This window comes from Malaya genurostris, chromosome 1 (assembly GCF_030247185.1).
Source record: "Malaya genurostris strain Urasoe2022 chromosome 1, Malgen_1.1, whole genome shotgun sequence".
NCBI classification, from domain to species: domain Eukaryota; kingdom Metazoa; phylum Arthropoda; class Insecta; order Diptera; family Culicidae; genus Malaya; species Malaya genurostris.
The window spans coordinates 155843678-155868716 of record NC_080570.1 but is presented as its reverse complement, the minus strand read 5'-3'; the positions used below and the strand labels follow the sequence as shown (position 1 = coordinate 155868716).

General features: G+C 42.4%; 1 protein-coding gene across 4 annotated transcripts in view; it reads right to left on the bottom strand.

The window, feature by feature from the left end:
* Nucleotides 1-25039, bottom strand: part of LOC131426308 (low-density lipoprotein receptor-related protein 2) — a 115834-nt gene that overhangs the window by 21633 nt on the left and 69162 nt on the right. For all 4 annotated transcript variants that reach the window (XM_058588938.1, XM_058588940.1, XM_058588941.1 and 1 more), the window contains exons 3-8: nucleotides 22386-22529; nucleotides 21486-21617; nucleotides 16233-16505; nucleotides 15727-15981; nucleotides 13377-15650; nucleotides 41-5901 (exon numbers count right to left, since the gene is read on the bottom strand). In XM_058588938.1, the coding sequence (XP_058444921.1) occupies nucleotides 41-5901; nucleotides 13377-15650; nucleotides 15727-15981; nucleotides 16233-16505; nucleotides 21486-21617; nucleotides 22386-22529 (8939 nt within the window). The remainder of the gene's footprint in view (nucleotides 1-40; nucleotides 5902-13376; nucleotides 15651-15726; nucleotides 15982-16232; nucleotides 16506-21485; nucleotides 21618-22385; nucleotides 22530-25039) is intronic.

The following is a 25039-nucleotide window of genomic DNA, read 5'->3' as shown; positions in this document are numbered from 1 at the left end:
ATGAATAACTGAGAAATGAGAATGAGACGGATCAACTAACCTGATTGATACATCTGCCGTTAGCACAGGTAAACTGATCATCGCCACAAGGTTGCGGCGTTGGACAGTTATGCAGTGTCGTATTTTCATCAGCCCCATCAACACAATCCGGATCACCGTCGCAGATCCACTTCTTCGGGATGCACTGCGCCCGAGCCCAAGCCTTGTTCTCCTGACAGGTAAACTCCGTTTCTTCGTCACACTTTCGATCATTGCACTGATGCCTATTATCTTCGTCACTGTTATCCAGACAATCGTTATCACCATCGCAGATGTAAATCCGTGGAATACAGTTGCCATTGTCACAAGTGAACAAGTCACCGAAGCACGTTCGACCTTCCGATTTGCAGTACTCTGGCGGTTCGTCAGCACCATCGCCACAATCGTCATCCCCATCGCAGTACCAGGTAGCCGGGATACATCGATGGTTCGGACAACGGAAGCTATTCTGGGGACACGTACGCTGCGCACAGTGTAACGGATCTTCATCCGAATTATCACCGCAATCGTTATCTCCATCGCACAGCCAATACGGTTCGACGCAGATATTCGTCTTGTCACACTTCAGATGATTGACCGGACAGGTCGTGTTCTTCGGGCAACGTTCGTGCGTTTCATCCGACGTTGCATTGTCCTTGCAATCGTTAACACCATTACAGACCTGACTCTGCGGAATACAGCGCCCATTCAAACAGGTGAACTCTCCATCGACGCAAGGTGGATACGAGCAATTTTCCTCATCCGACCCGTCCTTACAGTCATTCTCGTGATCACATTTCCACGACTTGAAGATACACCGACCGTTGTTACACCGGAACTCATTTGGTCCGCAAGAATGGAACGCACAGTAGTTCACGTCTTCGTCGGAATTGTCACCACAATCGTCGTCACCATCGCAAGACCACATCCGCGAGATACACTTTCCGTTTTGACAGTAGAACTTGCTGGAATCGCAGGTATGGTTCTTCGGCGCACACATGCGTCCTTCGTTGACCGGTTTCGTTGAATCGTCGCATTTACACTCGGCCTTACCATTCAATCCCGGATGGCAACTCTGGGCACATCCACCGTTATTCTGCAAGCACGGATTTGCCTGACACTGTTGCCGACTGTGACTATACACGTGAATATCTCTCGGAGAATCTTCCAGTCGTTTGACCATCTCAATCATGTTTGCACCGGTATGTTTCTCCGCTCGGTAGACTCCCCGCAACTGAAGATCCGTCCAGTAGATGTAGTTTCGGAATACGGTGATCGCGAATGGGTAGATCGTTGCTGAAACCAGCACCTCACGATTCTTGCCGTCCAGTTTCGAACGTTCGATCTTCTCCCGAACCGCATCCGTCCAGTACAGCATTCGTTCATCGTAATCGATCGCCAAACCGCTCGGTTGCGATAGATCCTTATCGATAATAGCACGCTTCAACGAACCAGCCATCGTCGTTCGGAAGATTTTACCGGACGTTCCGAATCGTCCCCAATCGGTGAAGTACAGTGTTCCATTGCAGGGATCCAACACGATCGCGCGGGGTCGTTCAACTCGCGTGATCATCACCAGATCCGATCCGTCCAGGTTCATCGCATAGATCGAATTATTCGAACTGTCCGTCCAGTAGATTTTCTTCTGCGTCCAATCGTACGCCACACCTTCCGGATTGATTCCGCGCGAGATTATCGGTGTAATACTGGCCACATCCGGTTTATCACCTTTCGTATAGGCGATCTTGGCCCAAGGTCTAATCTGTGTGAAGAACAGTTTGTTGTCGGCGTAGTCGAAGTCCAACCCGACGACGTTCGTTAAATTGACGACCGGTGCGAACGGGACATTCGTCGAGGTATGATCCAGCTCGATCGCTCGGATTTCGGTTCGGGTGGAGAAAACAACGTACTCATCGGTGAGTTCACAGCGACGACCATCCGTCGATAGCCGACCAACCGCACAGTCACACTTGAAGCTAGGCTTCTGATTGTACTCCGGAGGAAAACTAAAGCACAACTGATCACAACCACCGTTTCCGAGTCGTAGACACGGGTTGTTATCGTCCATGGGTTGATTGTTGATGTCGTAGATAGCAATGTCCCGTAGCTTCTGCAGATTGGTTCGTACCTTCTCCGGAAGGGTGGTGTTTTCCGGGAACTTCGATGCCTTGAACACCGTCAACAGGTTTCGATCGACCCAGTAGATTTCGTTCAGGAATACAGCGATCGCCATTGGATTGGCCAGATTTCGACGAATCACCTGTCGATTACCACCGTTGTAAGATATTTTCTGGATCATGTCCAGTTTGGAATCCACCCAGTAGACGTCGTGAGTTAGCATATCAACGGTTAAATCCCGTGGGTTGGAAATTCCAGACGTTACAACCGGAGTCCAGTTCGATCCATCCAAGTAACACTTGCCGATTCTAGGATATTGACCATAGTCAATCCAGTAGAGCAACCGCTTGATGGGGTTCACCGCTAACTCCCGGGGGGCGTCGTTGGTAGTTTTGACGATTATTTTCCGATGCGTTCCATCCAACCAGCTGACCTCGACGTAATTTTCATGGGGAAATACATTCGTAAAGTACATGTTTCCAGCGACCCAGTCAATGGCAATTCCACGAATTCCATTGCTTCCAATACCTTCCTTGACCACGCTCTGAAGTTCCGTTCCGTTTGGACGAATTCGGAATATCCCATTCCAGTGACCACGGTTGTATTCCACCCAGTAGATCCACGACTCTCGGTATAGGATGTCCACATGTAGAATGTGATGACCGGACCCAGTGATGGGTACCATGGCTTCCGAGCTATCCCGCAAACTGTAACCCCGGGTCATATCGAGCTGAGATACGACGGCAAACGTTTTAAACGGAGTACAGGCAACCTCGTTTTCCTTCTTGTAACCGATTCCGCAAGCACAAACCCGAGCACTGTTCTCCCGTGGGATGCAGATATGTTCGCAGCCTCCATTGCTCATCGTACAGGGATGCTGTAGCATCGATCGCTTTCTGTAGATGATCATGTTTTTCAAATCCGGTTCGTTGTCCAGTATAGTCTTGGCGTTATCTCCGTTGGGCAAGTCTACCCGAACGATTTTCTCATAAGTAGGATCCATGAAGTACAGTCTAGACTCCAAAACTCCCAGACCCCTAGGTTTCGAAATCGAATGTTCTTCGTTGAGGATAGTCTTTTTGTTACTCTTGTCGTAGTCGATCGACATGATGGCCGGCGGATATTGCGAACTGTAGTACACCATCCGTTTGTCCACGTCGACGGTTATCGATTCCGGATATTGGATCGTGTCGTCCAATATCGTAGGGTTCGACCCGTCCATGTTGGCCATGGCGACCTTGGTCGGAACCCCGAATCCTCCCTCGTCAATCCAGAACAGTTTTCCACTCGTCGGATCCAACGCAATCTGTTTCGGCTTGGAAACCGAAGTCTTGTTACCATCGTTGACCAGGACGACCGTTCGGTACTTAACCTTCCCATCGACGTTGATGGCTTCGATGTTGCTGGCAATTCTATTTCCAATAAACAGATTCCTACCGATCCAATCAAACGCAATCGTGTAAGCAGCCCCCACCAATCCGTTGTCCAGTCCCAGGAACTCCGTTTTGTTGCCACCTCCGTAAGGGCTAGTGAAAATCGTACAATTTTCATCATCATCCTCTTTGCCCTGTACCCAGAACAACGTTTCACCCTTCCGATCGTAGTCCAAACTGATGCCACCTTCGATTCCGACCACCGGAATCAAACTTCCCGCCCGGATGTCTCCTCCGTTGAACGGAATATCGACAATCTGATTACCCTTCAGCACCATCAGGTAGGAATTTTCCTCCTCCACGCACCGTCCACCTTCCGCGATCAGTTTGTAGCCCGGTTTGCACTTGCACGAATAACCCGTCTTCTCCGATGGACTAAGCAAGCAAATGTGCTGACAAGTGGCCACCTTACAGGGGCTTTCGTACAACGGTTGCAGCGAAGGATGATGCACGTGGATCGACAGAGGTTGCGAGATCAGATGACTGACTACGGTTTGGTTCGTTCCGATGAATTTGTTGGCCGATAGAACACGATTCAGCTGACGGTCCGTCCAGTACAGCGTGTCCTCGAACAGTGAAAGCGAGTGAGCATGAAGCAGATAGTGACTGGCGGCTAGCACCTGCTGACGACCCGTTCCATTGTAGTAGCAGAAATCGATGAAATCTAACTTCGAGTCGGCAAAATAAACTCGCTGCGTTGCGATGTCCAGTGTTAACCCGTTGGGCCAGTAGATTTTGGTGTTGATGATGGTTTGTCGCATGGTCCCGTCCATGCCGATACGCTCGATCCGAGGGTTCTCACCCCAATCGGTCCAGAAGAGCCATTTGGCATTCGCGCTTGGATCCAGGCACATACCACGCGGTTGAGTGATATTTTCCCGGACCAGAACCAATCGGTTGGAGCCGTTTTCGTTGCATACCTCGATCGTGTTCAGTTTGCTGTCGAGCCAGTACAGATTTTGGCCGATCCAATCGTATGCTAAACCTTCCACCAGATCCAATCCGGTGGAAATGATTTCCTGCGGTTCCTGACCACGATCCAACCGGGAAATCTTCTTAAGTTTCATGTCACTCCAGAAAATCGTTCCCGTGTGCATATTGGATGCGGTTGCCACAACATTTTCTACAATTATCGGGACCCGCTCCAAACCCTGTTCGTTCAGATCTGCGACCAAAATTGAGTGACGGTTGGAGATGATCAGGAAGGCGGAGGAATGATTAACGGCCTTGCAGGTATGCTTGTTCGGCTCCAGAATGTAGCCATCCTTACAGGAACAGAAATACGATCCCTTGGTGTTGGTGCAGATCTGCGAACACAGTCCCGGAGGATCGCATTCATTCAGATCTCTGCAAGTGAAATTATCCGGAGCAAGTTCCTCACCGGGTGGACAAATGCACAGAGCTCCCAGTGGAGTCTTCTGGCATCCATTGGAACACAATCCGGATTGGTGCTGACACTGGGCTAAATCACAACCCAGCCCCTCGTCGGCACCATTGGGACAGTCTTCTACGTCGTCACACACCGAAGTTAAATTCACACACCGTCCGGTGATTCCCGGACATGCCCACTGTCCATGCGGACATCTCTGCGGTGGAGTTATGCAAGCATGCTCGACACCCTCATCCGAATTGTCGCCGCAATCATCTTTACCATCACAAATATAAGACTTATAGACGCATTTGGAATTTTTACATTTGTAGAAATTGTTCGGACAGGTAATCTTTCCACATTCCTCCTCATCCGAATGATCCTCGCAATCGTTGGATCCATCACAGTGCCACGAAACCGGAATACAAACCCCCGAAGACTTACACCGGAAGTGTTTCTCCATATTGCACTGATTCGGTTCCGTCGTGGGACATCCCAGCTCATCGCTACCATCGTTACAATCCGGTATCCCATCGCACTTGTACGTCTCTTCGACACACTGTCGCAAATCATTACACTTGAACTGATTGGCTAGGCACGTAATCGGTGGACAGTCCTTCTCGTCCTGTTTATCGAAACAGTCGTCATCGCCGTCGCATACCCAGCTCTGCGGTATGCAGTGCCCCGTCCGGGGACAAGTGAACTGGAAGTACGCACAGGTTTTCTCGGCACAGAAATCACCCTCGTCCGAACCGTCCCCGCAGTCATTTTCGCTGTCACACTTCCAGATGTTCGGAATGCACCGTCCATTCTCACAGGCAAACTGCGAAGCCGCACACGTCACATTGCCACACTCGAACTCATCCGAATGGTCACCGCAGTCGTTCTCGTGATCGCACCGGAAGTTCAGCGGGATGCAACGACCCGATTTACACTGGAACTCGTTCGCACCGCACGTTGGTTCTAAGGAATGGAATTAAAAAAACAGAAATGAGAGTTTTGTTCAACTAAGCATAAAATGGCAGCTAGCGGTGCGATTTAAAGTGACAATCTAATATCTATTTCCTTTTTCCAGAATTCCAATCACCAACAAAATTTAATAGTAGCTTAGAAATCAAACCTCAAAACATTCAAACAACTACTAACTCACTAGTATTGGAGAAATTTTGAACTTTTAGTTTTAAATAAAAATATTGGGAACCTTTCCTTTCTTTTATGGTTTTGTTAATTTTCTTATTTTTGAAAAAGCATTTAACTGTTTTGTTCAGTGTATATTCTGTTAGAGAGCCCGATTTGCGCAATTTGATTTGATTGATTTGAATAAAGGAGCCAACGTTACTTAACTATTCATTGCGAGTTCCGGAGCTCCACACGGAAGCCATCTGGGGCCGTTCATATTCTTATTATACCTCAACGACTTGAATTTCAAATTGTTCCATTCCATCCAGGATTCTGAAAATCCCGCTTTCTTACAAACTCAGTTAGATGTATTCTATAACTGATGCAACGTTAACAGGATGCTACTAAACGCCTCAAAATGTTCCGTCATCTCTTTCTCTCGCAAACGAAACACGATCACGTATGATTACTCTATTTCAAACGAAACTTGCGGTTAAACTCTTTCTTCAGAATCTCTCGTGCTAGAACAAACTATGGATTTAATGAATTGTTTGCTAGTATGTGTCGATCATTCAACGTTTGTTCAAATGTACTCGATTTTCATTTGTCCCGCAACACTGTGAATAAAGACTGTCCCAGAAAGTATGGACGCAACCAAAAACCGCTGCCATGGTTCAAAATCTGTCAATTTTTATGGCTGCGTCCTGTTGTTTACACTCTTCTCTAACCACTTGTGCAGTTGTTTATTCGTTATCATTAGTTTGTTTCGAAATGCGTGGACTTTCAGCAGAACAAAGTCGAAAAATTGTGTACAAATGGTGCACAAGACGCGGACTGTCACTGAGAAAGATAGCAAAAATGGAAGGAGTAAGTGAAAAAGTCGTGCGAAATGCAATCAGGAAGTTCGGTGAGGATAACACCTTTGAGGATACACCGGAAACGGGTCGAAAAAAAAGGTCCTGCTAACCCTCAGTTGGATAAACGTATACTGAAGGCGTTCGAGCAAAAGAAGGAGGTTTCAGTTCAGGATGTGGCCAAAAAAGTGGGCACTTCTAAGTCAAATGTTCTTCGTGCTAAAGAACGTTTGAATCTTCGAACCTATAAGAAGCAGAAACAACCAAAACGTAGTCCGAAACAAGAAGCATCGATCAGGCCGAGGGTTCGAAAGCTGTACAATACGATTCTTGCTGGAAATTTGAACTGCATTGTCATGGACGACGAAACCTACGTTAAACTCGATTACAAATCCTTGCCGGGACCACAATATTATACGGTGCGAGAAGGGCAAATGTTAAACCAGTCCGAGACAACATTGAAGTCGAAAAATTTTGTAAGAAACATTGTAGTCGAAAAATTTGGTAAGAAAGCTATGGTCTGGCAAGCAATTTGTAGCTGCGGTAAGATTTCGAAACCCTTCATCACCACTGCTTCAATGAACAGCGAAATATACATCAAGGAATGTCTTCTACGACTTGTCTTGGAACGACTTCTACCCATGATTCGAAGCCACAAGGATCCTGTTGTCTTCTGGCCAGATCTTGCTTCTTGCCACTACTCGGAATCAACGGTAGAATGGTATACTACTAAAAATGTCACTTTCGTCCCAAATTGTCCACAACTTCGATCAATTGAGGAATTTAGGGCATTAACGAAGGCACATCTTAGGAAACATGTCGGAAGGAACTTGTCGCCAGCTAGTCTACAATGGCTAAGTAGCAAATGTTGAGAATAATATTCTGTTGTTGTAGTCTAATATTATCAGTATATCGAATAAAATTTGAATATCTAACACTTGTAAATTATTTACAGTAAAATCACAGTGCGTCCATTGTTTCTGGGACAGTCTTTAACTTATTTTCAAAATTTTTCGCCTGCCAGCGGATGAATTGAGGATTAAATTATAGATATTTAGAGGAGATAGTATGATAGATTAGTTTACAATAACGTGTAATATGTATCATTTGGAAATAGAATCTAAGCTCCACTGGGCTTTTCCCTTGCTCCTAAGTAAATAAATAAATAAATAAGTAAATAAATAAATAAATAAATAAGTAAATAAATAAATTAATAAGTAAATAAATAAATAAATAAATAAATGAATAAATAAATAAATAAAGCCCATACAAAAATCACGCAGCTCATTTTACGTTAATTTTCGGAGGTTTGCAGGTTTTTTACGCGGAATTTAAAAGTTATCCGGTTTTCTTGTTCTACCGTAGAAATGCATGAAAAATCGAAATCTGGTGTCCATTGTTTCAAAAAAAATTTTGAAATCAAAACAATATCTTCGGTTTCGGAAATCACAAAATCCCGAAGTCGCTTTAAAAAAAAATTTTTTTTCGGGATTATTCCAGATCTGAAAATTTCATTAATTTCTGTGACATTTGTCTTAAAAAAACATTTTCAGTTTTGCGGTTTTTCTTTCTACGCGGATTTCCGAAATTACGCGGTCCCAGCCCAGAAGTCGATTTTTATTAAAAAAAAAAAGTTTTTGATGTGACACCATATCTCGACGTTTCATGAATTTCTAAGACATTCGGCATCAAAAACAAAAATCTTCGATTTCAGAAATCACAAAATTTTTCTTAATCCTAAAGTCGATTTTTTTATTTTTTTTTTTTAGATTATTACAGATCTGAAAATTTCATGAATTTCTGTGACATTTGTCTTAAAAAAAATCTTCAGATCTCGACGTTTCATGCATTTCTAAGACATTCGGCATTTTCCAAGTCCCGAATTTTTTTATAGATTGTTCCAGATCTGAACGTTTCATCAATTTCTAAAACAATAGTCATTAAAAAAACTTTAGTTTTGCGGTTTCTTTCTACGCGGATTTCCGAAATTACGCGGTCCCAGCCCAGAAGTTGATTTTTATTTCAAAAAATTGTTTTTGATGTGACACCAGATCTCGACGTTTCAGACATTTCTAAGACATTCGGCATCAGAAAAAAAATCTTCGATTTCGGAAATCACAAAAATTTTCTAAATCCTCGATTTTTTTAATATTTTTTTTTTTTTGAGATTATTGCAGATCTGAAAATTTCATGAATTTTTTGAGATGTTTGTCTTAAAAAAAATCTTCAGATCTCGACATTTCATGCATTTCTAAGACATTCGGCATCATAAAAACAAAACTTTAATTTCGGAAACCACAAAGTCCCAAAGTCGATTAAAAAAATGTTTTTGAGATTGTTCCAGATCTGAACGTTTCATCAATTTATAAAACATTTGTCATATAAAAGAATTCTTCAGTTTTGCCGTTTTTCCGAAATTTTGCGGTCCTAGTCCTAAACTCATTTTTTTCCAAATATTTTTTTTATGTGACACCAGATCTCGATGTTTTGCAGACATTTGGCATTAAAAAATTCTTCGATTTCAGAGATCTCAATTTTTTTTTGGAGATGATTCCTGATCTGGACGTTTCAATAATTTCTAAGATATTTGTCATACATTTTTTCCAGTTTTGCAGTTTTTTTTCTACGTGGATTTTCGAAATTATGCGGTCCCAGTCCCAAAGTCAATTTTTTCGAAACAATTACAGATTACACCAGATCTAGACATTTCATGCGTTTTTTTTTTCAAAATCACGCGTTTTTTTGCGTGTATTTCCAAAATTACGCGTTTTTTTGCATATATATTCTTCATTATGTAATCAATATTGAAGCAATGAGGTCTCCTCTTTTATGCCAAACACACGGTTTGTCATACTAAAGACGAGTGCAAAGTTTCATCAAACCGGAGAATGTAGACTTTCTACTCATATTCAGAATTGCTAAATCCTTTCACTATTTGTTTATGTTTGGTGGTCGCATTTTTATATCCGATTCATTCCTCAGTAGGCGGCGCCAAAACTGGACGTCAAATTTCTCTGCGAAAGTGTACAACGATCACCCATCTGACACCGGTATGTGAGCACCAGCCATTTGAAAGTATACCGATTACGTTGAACCCCTCGCGTTTCGAGCCCCAAACATTGTTATATTTTGATACTCATCGCGACTCTCAAATTGTGCAAATTATCTCCACTCGATGTCCCAAAACACTGTCTGCTGTATTTTAGGTAAACCGACGAGTTATTGTGAAAGAGTCGACACAAAATTCACTAATTTTCGTGCACTAAACAAGGTAAACGCGTAAAACAAATGTATTACTGTTTGTTTGTTTATGTTGCCATCAGCTGATTTTGAAGTTCCGATTTTGATCTCATCAAGATGGCGTCGTGACAGGGTGCCGACAACGATAGACAAATTCGAGAACCGTGGAAGTTGCCTTTGTTTGTGGCGTCTAGCGTTGATTTCACTCGGATTCGACTGGATCGTTACTTCTTCGGACCGTAGCTGTTATTCGCAAATCAAGCTAACTCGCCGTGACTGAATTGATTTTATTTTGGTGTTAGCTTTAATGAAGTATTCGTTGTTTACTTAGTTTTGCGTTACCTTTAAGTTTAGTATTTGTTTTTACCCTTCCATTTTTCTACGAATCGTGCGGCAGAAATTCTGAAAAATTTGTCTACTGTGGAAATACTCCCCATGATATCTCTTCATGTCCAGCATACAAATTAAAAAAGAAGAAAGCTACACCACCGATCATTACTAATCTCTTCACTTGCTTGTCAACTGACGAATCTTCCGCTGTGCCTAGAAGTTGTAGGAAGAGAAAAAAATTACATCCCGTAGGAAGAGAAAAAAATAAATCCCGCCCCGAATACAACACAACACCTAAGCGTAGTACTCCCAAAAAATCCTGAAGCAGAATATCTTGAATCCGATAAGGAGTATCCAATACTCCCTGGAACATCGAAACCCCTCAGTGTTTCAAAAGGTCAGTCAGAGAATCAGACCGGTGCTGGGCTTACAAAAATTCTACGACATCGCGGAATAAAACAATTGTGATAACTGTTATACCCACAGTAGAATCATTTTTGAAGCAGTTGACTGCAAAATGGCCCCTTCTTTCAGCGACCATATCCTTCAATGGCTAATTCATTAAACGAGATTACGGATCTGGAATTGCAGAAGCATCATTCCTAAAATAGATTCTTTCAAATTCCTAACAAAAAACTGCGACGTATTTGCTTTATGTGAAAAATGGTTAACTTCTGAAATACCCCTCAACTTTCACGAAGAAACATTATTCAGTGGAATGGAAAAACCTAGTAATTTTAGGGACCAAAAATGTCTATTCCTTTCATCATATTAACCTCCCTTCGATACCGGGTATTGAAGTTGTCGCATATCAAATCACAATGAAAGGCAAGTCAAGACCTTTACATTACTTCCGTCTACACTCCTCCAAGGGCCTCAACGATGTCTTCATGATGATAATAGAATACGGGAGAAACGACACGGATTCCTACACCACCAGTGAGACTAAGTGCACTGGATATGTTCAATTGTTCGTCATTGCTACGGTCGGGTTATAAGTGGAAGGTAATCCCTGACCCCCAAGGTAGCGATCATTTGCCGATCGTAGTTTCAATCGACAGCGGATTGATATCATTTGAGACAGCCAATATTTTGTATGACCTCACACGAAATATTGATTGTAAGAAACTACGCAAACTCGATATCTGAGAAACTACAAAACAACACGAAAGCTTCCTCCGGAGGAAAAGTACACGTTTCTGGCTGGCTTGATACAGCTTGATACCGCGATTTAAGCTGAAACGAACGTGCCCGGTTCGAAAACTACCATCCGTCCTCTCAACCGGTGAGACGAAGAGTGTTCAGGAATTGAAAACTGCTAAAATAAAAGCATAATAAAAGCTAAAAATGAATGAATGAAACAGCGTTTTTGATGGTAGAGTTCTCACGTGCGCTTTTGTCATGTAACAATAAAGCTCCTGGGTAAGACAGAACCAAATTCAACTTGTTGAAAAATCTTACCCTGCTAAAAGGTCTTTGTTGAATCTATTCAACAAGTTCCTTGAAGATAATATTGTAAACTTGGAACAGCTTGTCGAGTTCTCAGACCCGTTTTATGTCCTTGTATTTTCATTACTTGGCCCATAATTTTATTCTCAACCATGCTCATTTCTTGGATACTTTACTGTGTGTTTCGACACATCCATGGAAGAAAAGAATCGTTGAATCACGTACGCCTTTAACTGATCCCCAATATTTTTCACAATAAATTTAGAGCAGTCAATGGATTCACTGGCTTTGGAATCTTCATACAGAATATCACCGTTTCGCTGAAGATACTGCTTCAGTTTACATTGCAGAATTTATTTATTTATTTATTTAGGAACGGGTAAAAGCAAACTAGAGATAGTTTCTGTCAAACTTGCTCTCCAACAGGCATAAAACCTCCTCATCTTTTGCATCAACAGATTACAATCATCCAAATGACACATTTTTCCTGTATTTAATACAATATTATTAATACTGATTATACTAAAACTAACTGAATCTAATTAGACAGCAATCTGAGAAACAGTTACTTAATAACATTACGTGATAGATGAAAGTCAAAAGTACTGAAATAGTGAATCCGTAGTTTGTTTTAGCGCGGAGTATCCGAAAACTGAAATTCAACTTAGAATATAGGAGGACCCCCATATTTTTACCGACGATCTGTGTTCGAGAATAGTTTGAGCAATATCGTAGTCAAACTTGACTGAAGACTGTTTACGACTAAATAAAAAATGACGGAACATTTGGAGGCATACAAAACCATTCTGTTGATATAACAACAAATTTTTTCAATTGTGTCTGAATCAGAACTTGATTTTGATAATATGAAATAGTTTGAAGTCATCAGATAATTTCATGCACTTGATCGAAAAAATTTAATCGTTGAGATAAAGTAAAAATATAAACTGTCCAAGATGCCTTCCTTGAGGAACTCCAGAGGTAACGGTGAATGGTGATGTAGTACAGTGTCCTATTTTCACCATCATTTCGTGGCTGTTAGAAACTGTTATGTGGTGATTTACCTGTCGTGCGGAACAGAGAAATCGGTGTATATCGAATTAACTTGCAGTCGTGCTTGCAAAGAGAGTAGGAGAATAAATTTGTAAACAGTAAACACTTGGAATTATTGATAAGTCGCCCATAGACCATTACTTCATCGTTCGGGACAGTCTGAGTTCCAGACTGAAGGGCGTGAAGACGAATAAAACTGACAACTTTCGAATAAAGACAATCGTTTTTATAATGGAACCTGGGAAGCATTCTCAGTAGTTTGTGAGGAAACTACGAAAATCTTCGAATGCTTTATCTGAAAACTCCTAACTAAGATTACCTTACAACACAAACAAAATTGCTAACTGCCAGAAAAAAAAACAAACACGACTAGACTAAGCTCGAAATACTCACTCGTACAGTTCTGCTCTTCGTCGCTGTTGTCCAGACAGTCATCATCTCCATCGCAAATCCAACTCTTCGGTATGCAGCGCTGATTGTTACAGGTGAAATCCCACGTATTCGGACACGATTGCACCGGTGGTTCAGCGTTCGGATCAGCGAAACAGCTTCTGCCGTCATCCCCAAGCCGTTCACCATACGGGCAACCACATTTCACCGTCAGCCCGTCGGATTCATTCCGCGGCACAGCAAAGCACAATTTCTCACATCCACCATTGTTGACGGAACACGGCTGTGCCGAATCAACAATCTGACTTGAACGGCTGTAGACTTTCACCCCGTACAGCCGATTGGTTTGTGGTTCCCGGACCATAATTTCCTCCTGTTCGCCCGTTAACTTATTGAGCCGTACGATCGCATCCAGTCGCCAATCGGTGATGTACATCCAGTCCTGGTGGATGACTATCGAGAACGGATGTCGAATCAACCGTGAGTTCACAGTTCTAATGTCCGTTCCGTCGAGGTTCGAGTGCTGCACGTGATCCAGCAAAGCATCACACCAGTAGACACGATCCTCTTGAAAATCGATCGAAAGACCGTTCGGCCAACCGAGCGTAACGTTCTTGAAAACCATCAAACCCGAACCATCCGAATTGGCGCGACTTATGTTGGCCGGTCGATCCCACTCGGAGAAATAGATGAATCCTTTATTCGGGTGTACCACAATGGCACGGGGTCGTTTTAGATTCTTCAACAGTGTCCGTCGATAGCTTACGGTTCTGGTGGACAGTACGTTCAGAGTACCCTTGCGACTGTCGATGTAGTACAGATTCTTCGATACCCAATCAACCGCCAAACCTTCGACGCCTTCGTTCTGCGAAGCAAGCACAATTTCACGACCAGTTCCGTTGCGGTGCACTCGATAGATAACGTCCTGTAGCACGTCCGAATAGTAGATGTGTTCGTCAACGACGTCAAAATCAAGACCGACGAATCGTGCCCGCCGGGACACCACCGGTAGGATGGCATCACTGAAACCTTCGATAACTGGATCCAAAACTTTACCTTTGATGAAACGTTGCTGAGAGTACATCAGGAATTCTCGCACCAGATGGCAGTTCATCAAATCTTTGGACAGTTGCCACCCGATATGGCAGGCACAACGATACCCAAGCCCGGAGGGAGCTCCTTGTACGGCAGTAACGACGCACATCTGCGAACAGCCGCCATTGTTGCTTCCACAGGGGTTCGATACCATCGGTTGGGTCAGCTGATGAACGGTGACGATCGCTTTCGGTTCTCGGATATCTTTTGCTTTAAATATTGACTGGATACTGGATGAGCCCTCGAATTTGTCCACCGACATGATACCCTGTTTGGTGGCATCCGTCCAGAAGACGCGGTTTTCGAACAGAGCCAATCGTGACGGGCTGGGTACCTGTTGGCCACGTAAAATCATGACCCGATATTCACCGTCATAGTTCACCGATTCAATGTAGTCTAGCAACGAATCACACCAGAAGACCCGTTTGGCAATAACGTCGACCGCTACGCCGGACGCTTTGTAGGCTGCCTCCGATACAATCGATTTTGCGTGAGTACCATCCATGTGAGCTCGCAGCACATGACTTCCGTCGGCGACGAACATCAAACCGGACGTGGGATCAAGTGCAAGATCAGCCGGACTGGTCAAATTAGATCCCAGCACAACGGCATGCCACCGTCCGTCGAGTTCGAACACATCAACCTTCTGACCAACCAAATCCGCAACGTACAGCTTATCACCGATCCAATCGATCGCTATGGCAACCGGGGCCCACGTTCCGGGTAGTGTGAAGTCATGTCCACCGTATCCACCGTCCATGAGAACCTGGGACTGCACCTTCCTGGTCTTAATGTCCGACCAAAACAGCAGGTTTTTACCGTAATGATACGCCAAACCACTAGCTCCGGTAGCGTTGGCGATCGTTCGGAAGTCTTGACCGTGTGAACTCATCCGAACTATCGCTCGATCGTACGCAAAAATCAACTCCAAACGAGCGGCCGTCGGTGCCACACAACGGGACTTGTCCATCAGCTGATAACCGTTGGCACAGGCACAGGAAAACGATCCGTCCGTGTTGGTGCAAAGCTGATCGCAGTGACCCCAAACGTTACACTCATCAAGATCGCTACAGGTACGGTTATCGGCCGAAAGGGTTCGCCCCGGTGGACAGTAGCATAAACCTCCGGTCAGCGATGGTCCACATTTATATCCACAACCCAGTGCGGGACAAGATGTGGTAGCTGAAACGATCGACAAACAATCAATCAATCAATCAATTATTTTCAAGAATGCCATGAACTATCGAATATAACTTACAGCAAGCAGTTTCCTCGTCGGTTCCATCCTCACAGTCCCGTTTGCCGTCGCACAGTTTCGTCTTGGCAATACACTTCGGTTGCCCATTTTGTCCGCCCCGGGGACAGAGGAACTTGTTATCGGGACAGGCGATGGCCGTGCAATTTGCTTCGTCACTTTCGTCCGAACAGTCGTGATAACCATCGCAGTGGAAGGTTGCCGGAATACACAGGGAATTCGAACACCGGAACTGACCACCGTGACAAGGCGGGAAATCTGAGAAAACAGCAAAAGATAAAACAAACATCGGTTATCTCGCTAGATGACCAGGTGTTTTATTCGCCACCACCACCACCACCACCACCACGAACGGTTGATTAATGGCCGACTCATTCGAGAAGAAGCCCGTGTCGTCGAGAGGTGGTTTGATTAATTATCTTGTTTTTTTTCTTTTTGATGGCGCAATCAGGTTTCCTACGACAAACTAATAAAGGTTCTAGAGGTCAAATGAGTTATTCTATACTTACTGCAGTTCTGCTCGTCGGAGTTATCACCGCAATCGTTCTTGTGGTTGCACTTCAGTGCCGTATCGATACACCGCAATCCGTTCGCGCACCGGAACTGGTCCAGCCGGCAGGCAATCCCGGAACAGCCGTCCTCGTCCACACCGGTACGACAGTCCAAATAACCGTCGCATTTCTTCTCTTTTGGCACACAAATATCGGCAACGCGACCATTCACCGAAACCGACTGGGCCAGCGTCCCACAGTGGATGTCATCCTGCTGACACTTGCGATACGCTACGAGGTAGGAAAGAGAAGGAAACAGTTAGTGAATGTACTTCGCCACCAGTCAGTCAGTTGCGTTGGTATCTGCTTTCAAGAGGATTAATTTCACAATTTAGACCCATTATGACTCGTTACGGTAGGCAGCCGACACTGATTGCCTTCAGTCTCCAGTGCAATGGTGATGATAGGCCGGAACATTATGGTAACGGGACAGAAATTATGCTGATTGAAGAGACGTGCTTAGGCTTGATTCGCCATCAGTAGACGTGCTGATGTTTGGTGTCAATTTGCGTTTGAAACAGCTATAGGAACATTGACGGGTCGACCCAGCTTCTAATCCTTGCGTTCTTCCAACCTAACTTCTGTCAAATCATTCGTTTGTAGCAATTTCGAACCTAATTCTTATATCGGATTTACTCAAACCAACACAATTTCGGGAAAAGTGTTTGTTTGATGAAACTAGCGAAAACGACATTACTTTTCACGACATTACTGCCACTGTCGAAGACGCTTTTTTCAAATCAATCTGTTTCCGTTGTAAAACTGTCATTTGAAAAAACGCAGTAGGCCAGTTTTCAAACTAGCAAACAAAGCAATGGTGTGTTTTAGATTTAAAAAACGAACGAATTTGTAATCCATCATCAGTAGGCCTGGGAATACGTTCGAGAAAGTTTACTGCCATTGTCACATTGTTTCTTTTTCATAGCAGATTTTTTTTGCAGCAATTTTAGCAAATTTACCATTGGGAATCATACAATAAATTGTAGCTTCTTTATGCGGATTTCCGAAGATACTAGATTTTTTTTTTGCGCAGATATCCGAAGTTAGGCAGTTATTTACTTGGATTTCCGAGTAAATTTCCGTTTTATTTTTGCTATACGTATTTCCGAGGTTCCGCCTTTGTTTTTTTCTCTAAGCAGATTTCCGAAGATACGCAATTACTTCACGCAGATTTCCCCGTGACTTCGGGGTTTGTTTGCTGTGCTGATTTCTAAATTCACGCAGATTACCGAAGCTACTCGTTTTTTCGCGAATTTCAGAAGCTACGCGGTTTTTTAAGTTGATTTCTAAATTTACGCAGTTTTTCACGCGGATTTTTGAAGTTACGCGGATCTCTGAAGGTTACGCGTTTTATTTCTACGCCGATTTCCGAACTTATGTGGTTTTTCACGCAGAATTCCGAAGATACACGATTTTTCTCTACGCTGATTTCCGAAGTTACGTGGTTTTTAACGCGAATTTTCGGTTACGCATTTTTTTTTCGAGGATTTCAGAAAGTTTTGCAGTTCTTTTACGTGGATTTCAGAAAGTTACGTAGTTTTTTTACGCGGATTTCCGAAGAGACTCGATTTTTTTTAGACAGATATGCGAAGTTACGCAGTTATTTACTTTTTTTCTATACGCGAATTTTTCACGCAGATTTTTGAAGTTACGCGTTTGTTTTCTGGACTGATTTCTAAATTAACGCGGATTTGCGAAGCTACTCGTTTTTTACGCGGATTCCAGAACATTACGCAGTTAAGCGGAAATACGTATTTGCGAAGATACACGATATTTTCCTGCATATTTCCGAAGTTACTCGATTTTTTTTTACGATTTCCGAACTTAGGCGAATTTTTAGATGTTTTTTCTACGCTGATTTCCGAGGTTACGGGGTTTTGAACGCGAATTTTCGGTTACACGTTTTTTTTAAAACGATTTCAGAAAGTTTTGCAGTTCTTTTACGCGGATTTTCGAAGTTACGCGGATTTCAGAAAGTTACGGGAGGGGACGGGTATAGCGTGATGGGATAGTCGATGCCTTTCACGCAGCCCGCCTGGGTTCGATTCCCAACCCCGCACATAGGGCCAGAAAGATTTTCTGGTCCGAAGAGGCGAATGACCTAAGATGTTAAAGCCTCTATAATTGAAACAAAAAAAAAAAAAAAAGAAAGTTACGTAGTATTTTTACGCGGATTTCCGAAGATACTCGATTTTTTTAGAAAGATATGCGAAGTTACGCAGTTATTTACATTTTTTTTCTATACGTATTTTCTTTTATCTATACGTATTTCTGAGGTTACGCATTTTTTTTATGCGCGATATTTTTCCGAAGATACACGATTTTATTCTAAGCTGATTTCCGAAGTTACGCGTTTTTTTTTAACTGATTTCTAAATTAAAGCGGATTTGCGAAGCTACTCATTTTTTTACGCGGATTTCAGAATGTTACGCAGTTAAGCGGAAATACGTATTTCCGAAGATACACGATATTTCTCTGCATATTTCCGAAGTTACGCATTTTTTTTACGATTTCCGAACTTATTTTTCGAAGTTACACAGTTTTTTTACGCGGATTTCCGAAGTTGCGCGGTTTTTTTCTACGCTGATTTCCGAACGTACGCGGATGTTCGAAGTTTTTTTAGTTAGAAGGTTTTTTTCTACACTGCTTTCTGAAGTTACTAGTTTTTTTTCTGTGCTAATTTCTAAACTTACGCGGTTTTTATGCGGATTTTCGAAGTTACGCGGTTTGTCTACGTGGATTTAAGAAAGTTATGAAGTTTTTTTTATCAGGATTTCCGAAGTTACGCGGTTTTTTTCTACGCTGATTTCCAAACATACGTGTTTTTTATGCGGATTTCCGAAGATGCTCGATTGTTTACGCGGATATCCGAAGTTACGCAATTTTTTATGCAGATTCCCGAAGTTACGTGGATTTTTCCATGCGTTTTTCCGAGGTTATGGGTCGATTTCCGAACTTACGCGGATATCCGCAGATATGCGAATTTTTATGCAGATTTCCGAAGTAACACGTTTTTTTCTCCACTAATTTTAAAACATACGCGGGTTACCGAAGTTACACGTTTTTCTGCGCTGATATTCAGAAAGTTACGCAGTTTTTACGCTGATTACCGAACTTACGTTGTTTTTTTACGCGGATTTCCGAAGATCCGCGATTTTTTACGCCGATATCCGCAGTTTTTTTACGTGGATTTTTGAAATTATGCGTTTTTTCTAAGCTTATTTCCGAAGTTTCGCTTTTTTCGCTGATTTCCGAACTTACGATGTAACGTGGTTATTTACGCTTTTCTCGCTGATTTCCGAACCTACGCAGGTATCCGAAGTTACGCGTTTTTTCTGCGCAGATTTCCGATGTAACGTGTTTTTTATGCGGATTTTCGAAGTTACGTGATTTTTTTTTCACGCGGACTACCGAAGATACACATTTTTTTACCCGGATTTTCAAAGTTACGACGTTTTAAACACGAATTTCAGAAGTTAAGCGATTTTCTTACAATTTCCGAACTTACGCGGATTTTCGAAGCAACGCAGTTTTTTTACGCTAATTTTACGTGTTTTTTTTTCTGCGCTGATTTCTGAACTTACGCGGTTTTTTACGCGGATTCTAGAAGATATGCGTTTTTTACGCAGATTTCAGGAAGTTACGCAGTTTTTTTACGCGAAGTTACGCTTTTTTTTCTACGCTGATTTCAGAATTTGCGCGGATATCAAAAGTTACGCGTTTTTATCACACGGATTTCAGGAAGTTACTCAGTTTTATTCTACGCTGATTTTCGAATTTACGTTGTTTTTTTTTACGCGAAGTTACGCGATTTTCTTACGATTTCCGAACTTACGCGGATTTTCTTTGTGGCGTAGTTTTTTAACGCCGATTTCCGAAGTTACGCCTTTTTATTTTTTCTACACTGATTTCCGAGCTTACGTTGTTTTTTTAAGCAGGTTTCCGGAGAACCGCGATTTTTCACGCGGATATCTTAAGTTACGAAGTTTTTTACGCGGATTTCCGAAGTTATGCGTTTTTTCTATGTGTATTTCTAAGGTTACGCGTTTTTTTCTCCTACGCTGATTTCCGAACTTACGTGGACTTTCAAAGATACGGGATTTTCAGGTGGGTTTCCGAAGTTACGTTTTTTTAAGCAGCTACGCAGTTTTTCTACGCGAATTTCCAAAGTTAAGCGGATTTGTGAAATCACGCGGTTTTTTAGGCGGATTTCCGAAGTTATTTAGTATTTTTTTTTCGCCGTATTTTATTTATTTCTTAACGAAGTTATTCAATATTTTTTACGTGTTGCTTTCCACGCTTTAAAAAAAAAACTTCAGTGTATTAAGTTTTGTTAACTGTTGTTACTTCAAAAAATGATGCGGTTTTTTTCTAAAAAGTAACTTTTGGTGAAGTTTTGTGCGTACGGAAAAAGGATTAACAAACAATCCACTCCCGTGGGATTTTCTCTCTGAACGAATGAATAATAAATTTGGCGAAATGACGAAAAAGTTTTCTGCAAAATTACCCGCTCCCAAAAAAACTGCTTAATTTTTCTACAGCCGAATTTTCTAAGCCACAATCATTGTTTGATTAATTCGCCGAGTCAAAACGAACATACCAAATTAGAAGGGAAAAAACAAATTGCGTCTGTCACCAACGTTACTTGTTTTTAAACAACATCGCCATGTTGTTTGTTTATTTCTCTGTCTGGAAGGCCATCGGAGCCAAAACAACGATGGCCCCGCGAGGAACAGAAAAAAAAACAAAAATAAACGCAAACACCAGCACAACCGAAAACCAAAACATCAAAAGGTGAGGTGATTGATGTTGGGCAGTGGGGCTTGGTTGGGTGGCGGCAGCGGCAGTTGCCGGACTGGATTACCTTGAAGGGCTCCGAGTCGATTGCTCGGTGACAACGGTTGTTCTGCGCTCTCTCGGGTCAGAGAGCTCAGACCTGGTGGCAGGGAGTGGGAAGGTTTGATCCATTGCTGGAGCGGAATGAGGGTATGTGCAACCGTACCGTGCCAGAACCAGTCACGAATTCCGCGACGATCGACAACCGACGATAACCATCGGCCATCATCGTCGTCAATAAACCCGTTAATGCGAGTGAGTGAAGCATCTCAATCAGTGTGCGATCATGTTCTGAAAGCTAATGATGGCAACAGCGGTGATGATGATGATAATGATGATGTAAATGAGAAGGTTCACATTTTGCACTATACTTACTGCAGTCGGATTCGTCCGTTCCGTCCACACAGTCCACGGTCATGTCGCACTTGTAGTGCGGCGGTATGCAGTACGTCTTGTTGAACACGTACTGCCCACAGCTAATCTGGCCCGGCTCACATTCCGGGGGAGCTAGAAGGAAAGGATACAAGAAGAAAAAAACATGAAATGTAACTAACAGGCGACACAGTTGGCGTTGAAATTCTATCGCTGCACGATCGGCTCAGAATGACAGTGCACATTCAAACGGAACGGCTTGCTGCGATTCTAAACAATTCCGAGGCAATGCTTAGAATGTGATTCTGTGAAGGTTTTCGTAGGCGACGAACCTGGAATGGATTCCGAGCACACCCCTCCTGAGAAGTTAAAAAATGTACCACAAGCGCAAACCAAAACAAATTACTGTCGAGTGAAATCGCAAAACAACGTCTCGGATGCAGTCGTAATCGGTGCTCGGTTCCGGTGCTTGAAACAAGACACAAATGTTTCCACTTCCCGTACTGTTTCTTTTTTTTTCTCCTGTACCTTCCTCTCCGATTGACGACGTTGCAGCAGATCATCATCATCATATCCACTCTGTTATGGAATGCGGCTGCAGCTCCTCTAGCCGCGGATATGCGCAACAAAACCGCACACCAAGAGGGCCAATTACGGCTCATTATCGAACAATCGTTATGCAATTTAATGTGATTTCTGGCAGCCAGACTTTTTTCCCTGGTCTGGAATCTCTCGAACAAACAAACAAACAAACAAACAAATAAACAATTGGCCAGAGACTGACCATTTGGCGACACGTGCTGGTTTGTTTCATGTTTTTAGCTTTCCAGATTTCATGACGGCGGATTTCGTTGATAAAAAAAAACACAGAAACAATTGAAATCTGAAATCCGAAATACTCACGACAGTGGTTGAACTCATCTTCGCCTTTCTCGCAATCTTTCTGATAGTTGCACACCGATGTCTGGGGGATGCACTTGCCCTCCGGGCATCGAAACGTCCACGATGGACATGGCACGTCGGTTTCATTCCTATATATACTGCCACCTGTGCGCGGAAGAGGGAGAGAAAGAGAGAATAATAATCTGTTTTAGTATCTTTCGGAACTTAAATGTCTGCTGCTTCTTAATGAATATGCAATCCAAAGGATGTGAATAACCCGGCGCCTCGCGGGAACACGACCCGTGGTTGCCAGCCAATGTCATTTTAATGACTTTACCGGTTTTGAACCGACCGCGGCCCAATCATCGCAGCAGGCTTTGGAGTGAAATTTTTTTATTTATCTACGGGATCGCAGCATGGCAACTTCAGAAAATGGCCGCACTTGCAATATTTTTGGTATGAGTGTTCTCAAAATTAACCTCTCTATGAAAGCCAATTCAATTGTTGGAAGTTTTCTATTTCGACGTAGGACTGCGTCTTTCTTTACTATGCTCACACGAACGTGTACGGAAATTACTCCGGATTTGATTTCTCAATGAATATTTCCCTGTCTGAATAGTGAATAAATAGTTCCAAACATGAAACATCAAAATCAACCGAGTCTATAAATAGACCCTGTTGCACATTTGCTAACTTCAGTCGATGAAAATCCATGAAATAAGTGCGCAGACCTCCATCTACGTCAATACAATTGAACTACACCCGGCATTATTCAACTGGTGCTTCAGTCAGTGGCGAAGAATATGATGCTCCGTTCCTCAAGCCAAAACGCCAAAAAAAAACAACAAATAGTTATTCTGTGAGTTTCGTTTCAAACAAGAGCGATTGCGTCATCCAGCTGCTGGTCATTTGAATTGAAGAAAAAGACAACGAAAAGTGGACAACGATGGGGAACATTATAAAAAATCAGTCGTTCTAATGGATCTAACTATTCACTAAAGAACTATTAAGAATACTTCTTTGCAAATCGAAAGTAAAAAACATCAGTTTAGTGGAATTCTAGAATTATTTTGATTAGCTTTGTGCACTTTTCGATGTGTGAAATTCGCACCGAGAAAAATGTTCCGAACCATGTTTAATATCGTAGAGAATTCCACAATTCGACCTTTAGGAAAACCGGAAATGAATCGCGTACAGCATTTCGATAGTTTCTTTCAAAAAAATATGCAAATCCGAAAAGATATAATCGACCTCGAAATTCTGTATGTTGGTATGTTTGTGAAAAAAAAAACTACAAAAGAAACGACGTAAACCGAAAGCTCTTAATCAAATTTGGTTTATTATTAAATCAATCCGCATTGTGAGCAGTTCGAACGATTGCGTCATCCAGCTGCTGGTCGTTTGCATTGGAGAAAAGTATAACGATGGGGAACATGATACAAAAAAAAATCGTTATAATTGCTCTGAATGTCATCTAAAGAACTGTTACGATTAGTTCTTTCCAAATCATAGGTAAAAATCATCAGTTCAGAGCAAATTTAGGACAATTTGAATTGCTTGGTGCATTTTTCGCTGTGTGAAACTCACACCAATCTAGCATTCGACTACATCGCGTTCGAGAAAAATGTTCCACACAGTGTTTAATATCGTAGAGAATTCCACAATTTGACCCTTCGGAAAGCCGGAAATGAATCCCGTACAGCATTTTTCATAGTTTCTTTCAATGAAATATGCAAATCCGAAATGATATAATCGACATCAAAGTTCTGTATGTTGCTATTTTTGTGAAAAAACTACAAAAGAAACGACGTAAAAAGAAAGCTTTGGTTAAGAGGTTGGTTCAATGTTAGATCAATCCGCATTGTGAGCAGTTCCAACGATTGCGTCATCCAGCTGCTGGTCGTTTGCATTGGAGAAAAGTATAACGATGGGGAACATTATAAAAAAAACAGTCGTTTTAATTGCTCTAAATGTCATCTAAAAAACGATTAGTTCTTTGCAAATCAAAGGTAAAAATCATCAGTTCAGTGCAAATCTAGAAAAATTTAATTTTGCTTTGTGCACTTTTCACTGTGCGAAATTTGCACCAAACGAGCGCAAATAAAGCATAGCATTTGACTGCATCGCGTTCGAGAAAAATCCAAACAAAATAAACTTTTAAGGTCTTTTCAAGATCTCAAAAATTACGTAGAGTTTTTTTTTTAAGAAAACTGTCCTAAACTGTCTAATTCTTATAATGCTAACGCCATCTTCCGAAACCGAATGGTACTTTTCAGGACGATATCAAATCAGTTTATATCTATACACCTCTCGAATGCAGTCCTTCGTCGATCTCGCGGCTATGTCTCTGACATTATCTACTCCGAATTTTTTCTATATTTGAAGCACGATTGAAACGCTGCGCAGGGAATGCCAGTTTTCTTGTTATAATTTCCAAATTTAAATTTTAAAACTGACATAAATTTCGCGTCGATATGTGACAACGGATGAAACATGGATCCGTCACTTCACTCCGGAATCTAAAACGATCTTCATCTGAGTAGACAGCCGGCGCAGCCGGAGAACCACGTCCGAAGCGTCCAAAGGCACAACAGTCAGCTGGGAAGGTTAAAGCTTCAGGATTTTGCTATTCACACGGTATAATCATCAGCGATATAACTCCAAACTTAGGCTAT